The following is a 14772-nucleotide window of genomic DNA, read 5'->3' as shown; positions in this document are numbered from 1 at the left end:
CCACACCACCACAACCAAAGCAGGTCACTCCCCAACTATTACTCACACTCCCACGGCCACGCCCAAAGGAAGCCCCAGCACTAAACCCAGACCCAGCAGAAAACCCCTTAGACTGATTGTGGTTGCCTTTCTTGTAATTCGATTGGCCACCACCCTCGCTCTCAGACTTCCTCTTCTCACCACCTGACCTCTCCTGAGCCATCTCCACCAACCTCTCAGCCTCTTCCGGCCCCCTCCGATAAGCTTCCTTAACATCGGTAAGGATCCCCACGGGTAACTTATCCATAATCGTGGTAGTCAACCCTCTTTCAAACCTCAATGCCAGGTTCTCCTCACTCAAACCCATATCCTCAGCATACCTGGACTTCTCATTGAACTGTCTGTAGTACTCAGCTACCGACATCTCAGCGGTCATCTTAAACTTATCAAACTCTTCCCTCAACTTACTCCTTACATGCTCCGGTACGAACTCCTTCCTCACAGCCCTACGAACTCCTTAGCACTCACCTTCACTGAATCCCACCACTTGCCTGCTGCCTCCCTCAGATAGAACGCAGCCTGTTCCACTCTCATCTCATCAGGACAATGAACAAAGTCTAAGATGTTCTCCATCTCTCTCAGCCAACTATCAAGAAGGTTAGGTTCCCCAACCCCTTTGTATTCCTTCGGGTTAAACCTCGCAATGTAGAGGCTGATTTTTGAATGATCAACCTCCTTCTCCTTACTCTTATCCTTGTCCTCATTCACTCTCTTGGGGTCTCAAGTAAGAGCATCCTGGTGCTCTAACATCTTAACGATGTCATCCACGGTCATAAGCTCAGCTCTCGCGTACAAAGCAGTTCTCTTGGGCGGCATCTTGAACTATACATATATAAGAAAAGGGGTAGATATGAACATACGTACTAAACTTCAAAGCACGAAGACGCGACCCCCAGAACCTACTCGATCGAGTTCCCAAACCCACTCGATCGAGTAACGGGCTACTCGATCGAGTGCCCCACGTACTCGATCGAGTACCCAAACTCCAGAACCAAACAGACCTTCTGATCTCTTTCCTACTCGATCGAGTATCTAGGCTACTCGATCGAGTGACCCCCTACTCGATCGAGTACCCCTAGTTACTCGATCGAGTGCCCCAAAACTCGATTCTGGACTCTAAATCGCCAAAAACCCACCCGATTGAGTCAGTCTCACTCGATCGAGTAACACTAACTCGTAAAAGCTACCCGCATGTTACGTCATATGCTAACATGTTAAACTTTATAAATCACATATTATATCATAACAATCATGCTATTAATTGCCACGTTGTAAAACATTCAACATGCTATCATTTCATCAACAGTTTCTATATATCATCACTTTTCTTTCACCTTCTCAACTTCCAACTTCGAACATCCAACAATCAACACATTCCATCAAATTTGTAAACAAGTTAACCAAACACACATACAACTCGACAAACACTTCCCCCATGTGACCGGTTCAAAGTTGTAGGGCGACCCCCGCGACTTTAGGACGTCTCCCAAGCCTTTGCACTAGCTCCTACAACTTTTACCCCGGGTTCATTTTAATTGACTCCCTATGTTCATTAAGTTCATTGGTTACAGGTTTCAGGATCGTCGCTCTGATACCATTTTGTAACACCCCCATACTCCAAGTGCCTTACCAGGACCACTCAGGTATGAAGACATTACCATCTCGGTTTACCCGAGGCAATGATAACCAAACAACAATAAAGAAACAACATTTATTATAAATAGTTTAACGAATAGTTACAATCCATGAAACCAACTAAAAGTGCGATACATTATTCTCAAATGACTGTCTAACTGAAAAGTAAATAAACTAAGGCTACAGCGGAAGACTCCAATCGTCATGTCGTGGCATCCCAGCTATCCCAGTACTCATCTCAATACCTGCTCAATATCTGCTCACCATCCCCGAATGGATCACCGCAGTTTACAAAACAACACCGGGTCGTACTAATCACACAATCAATATAGATAACAATAATAAGATAAACAAGACAATTTGAATCGTCACACGCACACACACACACACCACCAAATCCCATCATCTCAATACCGATCGTCCACTTTGGACCAGCCACGCCATGGGGGGGACCGGCCGTTCCCACCTAAGCCCCGCTCATCATACCGAGCGATAACCCTGTCCCATTAATGTGCACATCCCCTCCCGTGGCGGGTTCCACGAAGGGCGAAACTAGGGCGTGAAGTCACTCCCGCAAGTGACCCCACTCAGCCGAGAACGCATCTCGAGAACCATCAACAGCAATCACAACCACAAACACAATACAATCATCACATCAAACAACTAACTACAAAGACATCACCAATATCCCATTATGGGACTAATACTGAGTAGGAAATCCTACCTGGAAAGCACAACAAGCAGACGGTATCTACAGCTGTATCAAAACGCCTCTTCTACGAATCCTCCTCCTATCACATAACACATAGAGACTACACATCACATACTACACACAAAACCCCCAATCCCTAAATTAGGGTTTAACCAGTCTTAACAAAGCATTATAAAAATTATGTTAAAAGCTTACCCTTGACGCAAGGAACTCAACGATACGAATTACGACAAGAATCGACCGTCCGAACTCCGGAATTGCTAAGAATGCGATTAGGAAGATGAAGTGGCTGCTTTCTCTCTTAAACAGGGTTTTAGGTTTTGTAAAAGTGATTTAAAACAATGACGATTATGTTTAAATACCTTAATCGCATAATTAACAAAACCCGAGAAAACTCCCCGTAAAACCGGACACTCGATCGAGTACCCAAAGGTACTCGATCGAGTACCCCCTTACTCGATCGAGTGCCCCGGCTACTCGATCGAGTACCCAACAGGTCAGAAACTATTTTATTTTGCAACTTACCCTTACTCGACAGAGTAAGGGCTACTCGATAGAGTACCCCAAGACTTATAAATACGGAGTATTACAAGGATGTCTCTTGGTTGATCGATCATCGTGTTCTAGGTGGTCCGATGTTTCCCCACGTGATTCCTAGCTTTGGGGGCCACATTGCCAACACCTTATGGCCGACTCCTAATGAGGTCGGTCGACCAGTTTTGACGGGTTACCACCGGTTTGGTAAGACGAGGTTGTTGAGTTGTTGGCAATTACCTCCGGCCGTTCAGACTATTTATGACGGTACTGGTCTTTCTCACCTATTAGATTCCATGGCCGAGCATTATAACATGCCCCTTATTTCTGCTTTTGTTGAGAGATGGTAACCCGACACCAACAGTTTTCACATGCCTTTTGGGGAGATGTCCATACTCCTTCACGATGTTGCGCAGATCTTAGGTGTTCGGGTTGATGGTAACTGTTGTAAGGTGGAGAGTAATGACGGGACGTTGGCGGATCCCCTTATGTATATTTGTGGCTTCTTTGGGATTTCATCTGACCAGTTGAGGTTGCCGTTAAACTCTAGTAAGAAGGTCCCTATTTACAAGAGTGGGGGTATATTGGTAGATGCAGTTTGTGAAACGGCGAGAGCTAATTGTGATGTTGTTTTTGCTCAGGGGTTTTTAGCTGCTGTGTTGGGGTCGACACTTTTTGTCGACAAATCAGGTGATAGGTTTACGTCCTCAGTTGTTTCCTTTAGTGTATGATAGTGATGGTGTACACGACTACGCTTGGGGAGCCGGTGTACTAGCCTTCATGTACCGACAGTTGGGTGTGGCTTCACGTGCTGGTGTGAAGACTATTGGTGGTTGCTTGACTTTGTTGCAATCGTACTCTGTATGCCGGTTGTGTTCGTTTCATGGACATAGCCGAGCCGTACCAGCCTGATCGGTGTTTACGATAGTTTGGGTATGTGCAGATCATACCCAATCCCATTATGAGATTGGTAGCACATCGTCCTACTTCGGGGATAGGGTACGAGGTTAAGGTTGGGGTTGCGGAGACTGATCATCTTTGGGATTGCTGGCAGGATCACGTGGTTCGCATTTCTCGTAGATCGAGACCAGTTAGTTACCCGGGTGAGACGACGCCAGATTATGAGGCTTGGTATAATGGGAATTCTCACCCGTTCATCATTGATCCCGACCACCATGATGCCCCCGCGCCACAGGATGATTTTGATATTCCTGCTGAGGTAATAATTTTACTTACAGTTGTTGTAATAATTGTTTAACTTTCTTATTGTTCGTCGATAATGTTTATAATGTTTTAGTTGTTTTTGTCAATTTGAAGACTGCACGTGCTTTAGTGTTTCAGTTTGCCGAGGCCAAAAGAATTACCGATGACAAGAAACAGCTTTCCTTCTTCCGCAAGATGATGAAGAACATCGACCCTTTGGTTGAGAGGGGTGGGGAGATCATACGTGAGCGAGGACCTCGTCAAACACCTGGTGATCGTGTTCAGCGTAGATCAGATGGTGTGTACACTGATAGCGAGGAAGAGGATGATCAGTAGTCAGGAGACTAGTTTTTTTTTTTTCATTTCTTTTATGTTGTACGTTTTTGAAGACATTTTTTATGTTGGATGATTATGTTAGTTAACTATTTGAACCTTGGTTAATTCTGAAATTTCTTAAATTTCTTGAATACATAGCAACTGATGCAAATTCATACATTTCTGGAAATACTCACTACTTCATGACAATGGCTAACATAATGAAAACAAACAAATACAAGATACACTTGAAATAAAACTTCATCATCCTTGCCATTTCCGAAATCTCCTTTTTTATACCTATCACTTGCTCTTTCATGACATTTCCACTTGATGCATCATCACCTTCATCTTCACATGATATATTAAACTTTTTTGTTATTGTCAAATGATCTGCAGTTAACCACGACACAAAATGATCGCAAGGTACACACTTAAAATACGCTTTCTTCGGATTAGTAACTGACCCGGAAATCTTGATGATAGCGTTTCTTTGACAACGATTGCAAATTTGATTCTTAAAATCAAGGCCTTCAATTGGGTGGTTTCCCCACATTGAGGATGATGTTGACATAAGTAGAGATTTGAAGAAGAAAATGGAAGAAGATGAAGATGATCGGAAAATAGAAAAAGTTGAAGATGAGTGCAGAAATACAACATTATGTAGATGTTTATATAAGGAAAAATGTTACCGTTGTAATTCAAAATAGCCGTTACAATTCAAATGTTACTGTTATAATTCAAAATAGCCGTTATAATTCAAATGTTACCGTTATAATTCAAAATAGCCGTTATAATTCAAATGTTACCGTTATAATTCAAAATAACCGTTACAATTCAAAAATAGCCATTACAATTAATAGCTTATAAATAGGCCATTCTATGTCAATTTCAATCACAACATCCAATCATATTCACTCACTACAATACTAATTATTCACTCACAACATCCAATCCTAAAATGGTTCTCACAAATGCTCAAAAAATCAGAGTTTATCAAATAAGAATCGATCTAATTGCTCAAAATTTACCAATTATAATTGAGCGTCTCGAATCAGTGGTTTCCAGTGACACTGTATGGCACATGCTTGAAGAGCCTCCAATTGGTACCCTTTGTATAATTTTACAAGGAAACCCGGATCATGTTCTAACTCCAGCAGTTAGAGATGAGGTTGTTTCTGATGAAGTACTAAACGAGAAGATGTGGGAGTTTCGCAGGTTAAAAAGTGATATATTTACATATTTTGAGTGCATTCTCACCGTGATCGATTACCCAAGACTATCGGACTTATGTGCCGGTAGAGTGCCCAACCAAGGGATTCTTTATCTCTACTTGAATGATTTGTTGACTCAATATATGTCTACCCAACCTGAAGAAATTGAGATTCAAGATCATGAAGAAGATAAGGAATCGTCATCTTCATCATCGGAAGATAATTAAGTTCGGTAGTTATTTAATTATGTTATGTTTTAAGTAATAATCGTTTATGGTATGGGTTTGGGGTTTAGGGTTTGGGGTTTGGGGTTTAGGGTTTAGGGTTTAGGGTTTAGGGTTTGGTATTTAGGGTTTAGGGTTTGGTATTTGGGGTATGGTATGTTTTAATTATGTTTTTATTGGTTTATGTTTTAATTATGTCAAAACGCGTTTTAAGGAATGTTTTAATTAAAATATGTCAAATTGTGTTTTAAGGAATGTTTTAATTAAATTACGTTTTAAGTCATTTAATCGGATGCAGAGGATAATAAACTACAATAATCGGATAAATAAAATAAAATATAAGGTACAATATTCGGATATATAAAATAAAAGGTACAATAATCGGACAAATAAAAGCTAAGATCAACTCGCGTAATTGCGCCATACAGATAGCTGATGTCGATACAGGCCATTATAATGAGCTACGCTTGCATCATGTACCCAACAAGGGGCTATTGGAGGCATAGGTGACAAGGGGCGTACCCGGAGCCGCAAATAGTGGTTTCCCGCATGTAATACCCATAAGACACCATATGGGGTACGTACTCCGGGGGGGGGGGGGGGGGGGTCAAGTAAAGGCAAATAAGTATAACTACCATTCCAATGTCGCTGACCTTCTCGATCGTCATATGCAGAAATACAACATATCACCCAATTGTACATCGTAGCATAACTATATAGATCGAAACCGTCCATCCAATGACCCGAGCCACACGGTATTTGATCCATAAATGTAATTCTAGCTACCTCCGCATCAAATCTCCCTGGGCCATAAATATATTCACGGTAAAGGGGACTACAGATTTCCCTATGTAAATCTGTTCTAGCCATCGTGAAATGAGATTGGTCACCCCGAACAGCATGTGAGATAACTCGAAAACCATAATGACCGTCTCCGGAAGGATTAAACCACGCTTCTAAATGCTCGTGAAACCAGGAAGGCAAAAATTGATGATAAGGAAAGTACCTCCAATGACCAGTGGTGTAGTCTACCTCAAGAGGTGCGCAATACGATGTGCCGAAACTCCCCGTACTCGTGGTAACAGTGGTAGACGGTGTACTGGGGCCCGTTTGAGTGGATCGGGGGGTACTAGACGGAGTAAAACGAACCGTCGGAGTAGAACGGGGAGTAGACGACGAAGTAATAGGAACCGTCAGAGTAGAACGGGGTGTACTAGACGGAGTACGTTGGGAAGACGCGTTTCTTTGGGGCGTAGCACTGCCTACTTGAACCCGAACCCATGCATGCTCAACGGCGGACGGATCTCTACGAGTTCCCCTACTCGGACGTCCTCTAGGGTTCTCGTTCACCCGAGGCTCGTTTACATCCTCCTATTCCGGATGTATCTGAGAGTAAAGGGCATCGACCATGGATGATCTCATACTCGGATCTGGATTCCGAATTTCATCGAATAACTCCTCCAATCGATCATCGTCACAAGTCGGCATTGCCTCCGAACCATCGTACTCCAACTTCCTCCAAAATGCATGTAACACATCAACAGGGACCCGAGATCCGTTTCTAGCAATGCGATGAAGTGAACAAGCACATAACAAACCAAGTGTAGTAGCCTTTACACAACCACAATCGATAATCAAGGCATCTTCCGTCATCTTGGCACCTTTTTCGAATTCTTCACGCAATTCACTGATGGCATTCTTTGATATTTTTAAAGAAATTCTGGAAAATAATCGCTGAATCCCCGTCAACCGCTTCGATCTAGATAACTCCAACGAGTGTCGGATCTCAACATGTTGCGTTTCCATTAAAGAATGAAACCGAATCCAAATGCTATCAACGGCCAGTTTCGCGCTATTCAACCATCTCTTCAGATTCGCATGAGCCGACTCAACCCGGGATGTAGAAGTATTCCCAAAATGAGTTATGTTGTTCGTTCTATACTTGGCCCATTTTTCCAAGTGCGGGAACCATTGCCTCTCAATATAAGCCGCCACTCCCGCCCATTCCCTTGCCAAATTGCCCCACGCAACATTAAACTTATCTTCGGTCTCCGCCTCGACAACCGCTTGAAACAACTTACAAGTTATGTGCTTAGCCCAACTATCCTGACCCGTGATATCAAGTGATTTCGTCTCCACGTTAGAATATATATGCCAAAGACATAGCAAGTGAGACGAATCCGGAAAAACAATGGGAATCGCGTTCAACAAACCTGCCTCGCAATCAGTAACAATAGCATTAGGTTGAACGGCATCATTGAGAAGGGCCTTCAGTTTCCGCAAGACCCACAAATATCCATCCTCGGACTCATGCTTCACAAGAGCATACGCGATGGCAAAGCTCTTCCCGACGGGTGTGACTCCAACAATCTCAACAAGCGGAAGACGGTATAAATTTGTCTTGTACGTGGAATCGATCAATACCACATAATAGTATGATCGAAACATCTTAACAACCACGGATGAGCCATGAACACGTGGGTTAGTTCATCGGTCTCCGATCGGTGACCCAATAATGAACGTACTTATCTTTGAACCGCAAGTGCTAACATCTGTTGTGCCGGGTTTCTCCCATCTCTTTCCTCGGCCCTTACTTTCTGAGAACGATTGTAGATTTGTCGCCGATTAGGTCTTGACTTTTCCGGATTCCGCTGATTCAAACCCGCACTAATAATTGTCGGTCTAACGTGAGCTCTAACTTGGGCATCGATATAAGCCAACTCCTCGTCATCAAACTTTGCAAAGTATCTGTCGCCGTCACAATACAACGTTAAAGCATGATTATGAAACTCGGATCTCATCACAAGCTGCCACTTATTCTCTTCTAATTCAACAACTTTCATTGAAAATTTGCAATTGCACCACGTGGTAGCCGTGTTACCCCTCATTAAAGAATCAACATCCTTATTTACGAGACCTTTTCCACCCATCCGACAAACAAAATAATGTTGTCTCAAATTCGTGTTACGACCAACTTTCTTATTGCTTGCTCTTTTTATACCAAACCCGAGTCGGAGTCCGATCTCATATGCCCAATTAAACGCTTGAATACTAGATGCAAAGAACAAGCTAGTCTTAAAATGATCTGAGTAATCAATACCATCTCCATCGTTAATCACCTGCGCACGCATTTTGATAAATTAGTTATTAATTAATTATTTGCCACGGAACGAGTCGGAGTAAATAAAAAAGAATATAAAAAAAATACAAAGACGGTAATTAGTTATTTTATACAAAACGAGTCGGAAATATTAAAGAAAACAATATAATATAAAGACGGTAATTAATTATTTCAATTGTTTTATAATACAAAGACGGTATTTAATTATTTTATACAAAACGAGTCGGAAATATTAAAGATAAAAATATAATATAAAGACGGTAATTAATTATTTGAATTGTCGGAAAAAAATATAAAATAAAATAAATATAATGCAAAGACGGAAATTAATTATTTTATACAAAACGAGTCGGAAACAAAAAAAAAAAAAAAAAAAAAATTACACGGGTTGGGCCTTGGACGAAAGGAATTTTCGTCCAAAACCAGGCATGGACGAAAAAATCCTTCGTCCATAATGGGCCTTGGACGAAGGATTTTTTCGTCCAGGCCTGGTTTTGGACGAAAATTTCCTTCGTCCAAGGCCCATTATGGACGAAGGATTTTTTCGTCCAAAACCTGGTCTGGACGAAAAAGTTCTTCGTCCAGGCCCAGTCCATGTATTTTTTTTTTAATTGCATTTTCAAATAATTCCGTCACAATTTCTATCATAATTCCGTCTACAATCAAGGCATATATCCTAATTCGGGATTCAATCGATAATAAAACATAAATATTTGACAAAACAAAATCGTATACTCACCTCGTTACTAGCTTCATTGTTGGAATCGTTGTAAAAATCGTTCCCGTTCATATTGTAAACAAAATCGCTCCTTTTTTTTTTTCTGAAAAACCGCCTTATTTTTTTTTGGTTTGAAAAATTTTAGTGAGATGGTGACTTGTGTTTTAGTGAGTCGGAAATTGCATTTTATTGAGACGGAGACGGAAATTGCATTTTAGTGAGACGGAAATGGAGTTATGTTATGGAGAGCAAACTTGGAAATTTACATTAATTATCGACGATAATTAGTAAAACGTCGACGACGTATAGCAGGACCCATTTGTATTAGGTTTTGGACTTCGGGCTGGACTGGTTAGAACGAGTAGCATTATCCTAAGTAGACTTGGCTGATATTTTAAATGTTGGGCTGGGGGGAAGGTGTTTCCATGTGATTGGTTCGTAATGGGTTAGCAAAAGGTTGGTCTAATTGTTTTGTAGTTTAACCTGTTAAACGTTGTCGGCATTTTACTAATTATCGTCGACATTTTTTAATGACTTTTCTAATCTAACTCCTTACTCTAAACCTTATATTTTAACATCTTTTTTTCAAGTACGACATTTCCGTCACCACCGCTTCAATTTCGCCACCAAATTCAAGGAATCGACGACAATTAATCTAAACTAGTTTAATTTTTTTAAAATTTGTAATTAGTTAGTAGTAGTTTTAGGTGGTTTAGAATAGAATCGTTATTGTTAGAACGGATTAGCGATTATCGATTACGGCGCCAAAAATTATAATCTAAGTAAGAAAATAATTTTTTTTTTTTTAAAAACAAAAATTTAATTTCCGGACGAAAAACATTTTCGTCCGGGATTTTTTATTTTTAAATTTTTCAAAAAAAAAAAAAAAATTTCCGGACGAAAAAACATTTTCGTCCAGACGGAAAATATTTTCGTCTAGACGAAAAACATTTTCGTCCAGACGGAAAATATTTTCGTCTAGACGAAAAATATTTTCGTCTGGAAAAAAAAAACCGTTACTAACTTGATCGTTGTTACCGTATGTTTAAAACCGTTTTAATCGAAAACTTCGTAAATTAAATTACGATTTTTTTTCCGAAAAATCTTTTTTTTTTGTTTTAGAAATATGAGAGAGAGAGAGAGAGAGAGAGAGAGAGAGAGAGAGAGAGAGAGAGAGAGAGAGAGAGAGAGAGAGAGAGAGAGAGAGAGAGAGAGGGATAAGGGAAAGTTAATGGGGGGGCAAAATTGGAAAGATGTGTTAATTATCGACGATAATTACTAAAAGTGTCTACGATGTTTAACACGACCGTAACAAAAATAGATGTTTAAACACAAATTGTTGTATATTAGGGTCTTTTAATATAAGACCAACGCATTTTCTAAAAGCTCAATATAAGAAAAAAGAAAATCTTGAAACCAACTCATTCCCACACATCACGATTATATTTGATATTTTTTTTCTCAACCTCTTATTGTTTGCCTTCATAGTACGTCATCCTAACTCCCAGCGTTTGATAATTTGATACCACCTCAAAGATGTCGGCTACCTCCTTAGCGTAACTTCGACCATGAATTTATCACTTTAAAATATTCGGTTTTCAAACTAAAGTTACTAGTCAATATCAAAAAACTTCAGATCATAAAAATAAAGCAATATTCCTAACAAAATTAAAACTTGAAGTTTTCAATCTAAAATTAGGAATTCTGAAAATTAAAATTTTAGATGTTTATAAGCCAATAAAAATTCGAGTTAAATGTAATAGTGATTTAAAAGTATTTTGGAACCAACATTTTTCAACTTAAAATTCAATGTTTTCAATATAAAAACTTTAGTGTTAAAGTTTAGAACTATTGAATTTAATTTTAAAATGGAGTATTTGTTTTCAAATAGAAAACCCATAATATTTAATTTGATAACTCAAAAGTTTTCAATCTAAATACATGAGTAATCAAGGAAAAATCATTATATTTCGAACATGATTGTTGTTAGGGGAAAAGGGGATCGTTGCCATCAGTATTATTCTATGGAGGATGATGTGGTAGTGTGTAGGGTGACGGTATTGAATGCAAACTTGGTGTTTACATGGGTGATGGGGTTGCGGACTGAGGAGATGCGGAGATGCGGTTTACGGAGGTGAGATTTACTGAGAGTTAATGAAGCATATGGGAAGGTAGAAGGTGGTGTGCGTTTTATTTTGGTTTTATGATTTTGATGAGCTAATCTCTTCAATTTAACCCGTCCTATGCTGTACAACGTTCCTATATGAGAGTTAGTTACACAAATTGTTATATAGAACTGTCTTTTAGCATAAAACCAGCCCATAATCCAAAAGCCCAAACAATTAACTTATAACTCTTTTTTTAATCAAATAACCAAAAGCTCCAAAAAACTAGGTAATAGACTTGTAAAAGGAATATTTTATTTTAATAACCTAAAATTTTATATTAATAACTTGTATATTTAAATATGTTAGTTTTTATCATAAACTGTTGTGTTGTTAAAATAAAAATAAAATATAAATTAAATTATGTGTTATCTTTAGGCTTCTCTCATTTTGGGCCAATTCTATATCGTAGGACAGTCCTATAGGAGAGTTCCTGTTTTAGTTAGTGTCCTTCTGAATGTTAAGAAGATTTGTTTTTTAAAATTGGTTTGAGTTAACCCGAAATATACGGACCTAAACTTTCATTATTTTTTCCATTAGGGATGTCAACCTTTATTTTATACAGTTAAGGATGTAAGTAGCTTTTGACAGCAAGGATTTTTTTTTTGACAACAATAAACCAATTATATTAAGTAAAGAAACAAGTACATAAGGGTCAGCCTGTAGCCAAACTAACAGACCAGTAGGGGTAGATGACAAGTAAGTTGCGAATTTCCCGAACAGAATTTCACACACATATTGGTACTGACATTAGCTTTGCGAGAACAGAAGATATTTTTCGACAAGAAACTAAGAAAGCTAGAGACGGAGTTGTAGCCCGCTGAGTGGGCATTACACATAGCTACCAGTAGAGCTTTTGTCGACGCCTCAAAGGAAGATGAAGCTCTGAGAGACGTCAGATGATTACTTCCAGATGGGGAGTTGTAGATGGAGACATTGTAGCTGTTGTGCGAGTCAAATATTCTGACAGGAACATATAGGCAGATTGCAGCAGAAGTGATCGTGGGAGGGTGAAGGTGTAATACTCCGTATTTATAAGTCTTGGGGTACTCTATCGAGTAGGCCTTACTCTGTCGAGTAAGGGTAAGTTGCGTTTTAGAAAAGCTTCTGACCTGTTGGGTACTCGATCGAGTAACTAGGATACTCGATCGAGTAAGGGGGTACTCGATCGAGTACCTTAGGTACTCGATCGAGTGTCCGGTTTTACGGAGAGTTTTCTCGGGTTTTGTTAATTATGCGATTAAGGTATATAAGCTTTATCGTCATTACTCTAAATCACTTTTGCAAAACCTAAATTACTGTTTAAGAGAGAAAGCAAGCAAGTTCTTCATCCCAATCGCATAATTAGCAATCCCCGAAGTTTGGAAGGTCAGTTCTCGTCGTTGGTTATACCGTTGAGTTCCTTGCGTCGAGGGTAAGATCTATGTACCCTTTTTATTGTCTTTCCTTTGATTTGGTTAAACCCTAATTTAGGGATTTGGGGGTTTATGTGTAGTATGTGATTTGGTAGTCTTTATATGTTGTATGATAGGAGGAGGGTTCATAGAGGAAGCTTTTTGATTCAGCAGTAGAGACCGTCTGATTGTGTGCTTACCAGGTAGGATTTCCTACTCAGTAGTAGTCCCATAATGGGATATTGGTTGATGTGTTGTGATTGGTTGTTTGATATAGTAATTGTATTGTGATTGTGGTTGTAATCGTTGTCTATGGTTCGCGAGGCGTGGCCTCGACTGAGTGGGGTCACTTGCGGGAGTGGCTTCACGCCCTAGTTTCGCCTTCTGTGGAACCCGCCACAGAAGGGATGTGCACATTAATGGACAGGGTTATCGCTCACTATGTGGAGCGGGGATTTGGTGGGTACGGCTGCGGTCCCCCACTGGCAGGGCTGGTCCAGTGGACAGTCAGTGATTGAGATGATTGGGTTTGGCGTGATTGTGTGTGTGTGATAGTTAAGCTGTCTGTTTATCTTATTGTTAATATATAATGAATTATGTGATTAGTACTGACCCCGGTGTTGTTTTGTAAACCTGCGGTGATCCATTCGGGGATGGTGAGCAGATATTGAGCAGGTAATGAGATGAGTACTGGGATAGCTGGGATTGCCACGACATGATGATAGGAGTCTTCCGCTGTAGCTTATTAGTTATTTAGATTTCAGTTAGAACAGTCAGTTTGAGAACATGTATTACACTTTTGGTTTGGTTTTGAGAATTGTAACTCTTCGCTAAGTATTTATATTTAAACGTTGTTTCTTCATTGTTTATTTGATTATCATTGCCTCGGGTAACCGAGATGGTAATGTCTTCATACCTGAGTGGTCCTGGTAAGGCACTTGGAGTATGGGGGTGTTACAAATGGTATCAAAGCGACGATCCTGAAACCTGTAACCAATGAACCTAATGAACATAGGGAGTCAATTAAAATGAACCCGGGGTAAAAAGTTGTAGGAGCTAATGCAAAGGCTTGGGAGACGTCCTAAAGTCGCGAACTTGCCCTACAATTTTGAACCGGTCACATGGGGGGTGTATGTCAAGGTCGTATGTGTTGCTTGGTTAGCTTGTGTAAGAATGTGATGAAGTGTGTTAATTGTTGGATGTTTGAAGTAGAAGGTTGAGGGTGTGAAAGAAAGATTAATGATATATGTAGACTTGTTGTTGGAGTGATAACATGTTGGATGTTTATAAGGTGGCATTTAATAACATGATATAACGATCTCGTAGATCGTACGAAAGGATGCGTAGCATTATATGCTTAGTTACGATATAATATGTGGTTTTATAAAGTTTTTAGCATGTTAGCATATGATATAGCATGCGGGTAGCGTTTATGAGTTAGCATGACTCGATCGAGTGGGACTGACTCGATCGGGTGGGTTTTTGACGATTTTGAGTC

At 39.9% G+C, this 14772-nt stretch overlaps 1 protein-coding gene across 1 annotated transcript; it reads right to left on the bottom strand.

Annotated features, from left to right (window-relative positions):
* Window positions 1–7247: 7247 nt before the first annotated feature.
* LOC141641409 (protein FAR1-RELATED SEQUENCE 2-like) lies at window positions 7248–8324 on the bottom strand. The gene has a single exon (XM_074450071.1). It carries the CDS (start codon window positions 8322–8324, stop codon window positions 7248–7250), a length of 1077 nt encoding a protein of 358 aa, XP_074306172.1.
* Window positions 8325–14772: the final 6448 nt, after the last annotated feature.

Source organism: Silene latifolia, chromosome 2 (assembly GCF_048544455.1).
Source record: "Silene latifolia isolate original U9 population chromosome 2, ASM4854445v1, whole genome shotgun sequence".
In the NCBI taxonomy this organism is placed as follows: Eukaryota; Viridiplantae; Streptophyta; class Magnoliopsida; order Caryophyllales; family Caryophyllaceae; genus Silene; species Silene latifolia.
Note: the sequence above shows the minus strand (reverse complement) of the source record. Positions and strands in the feature narration are given on the sequence as shown.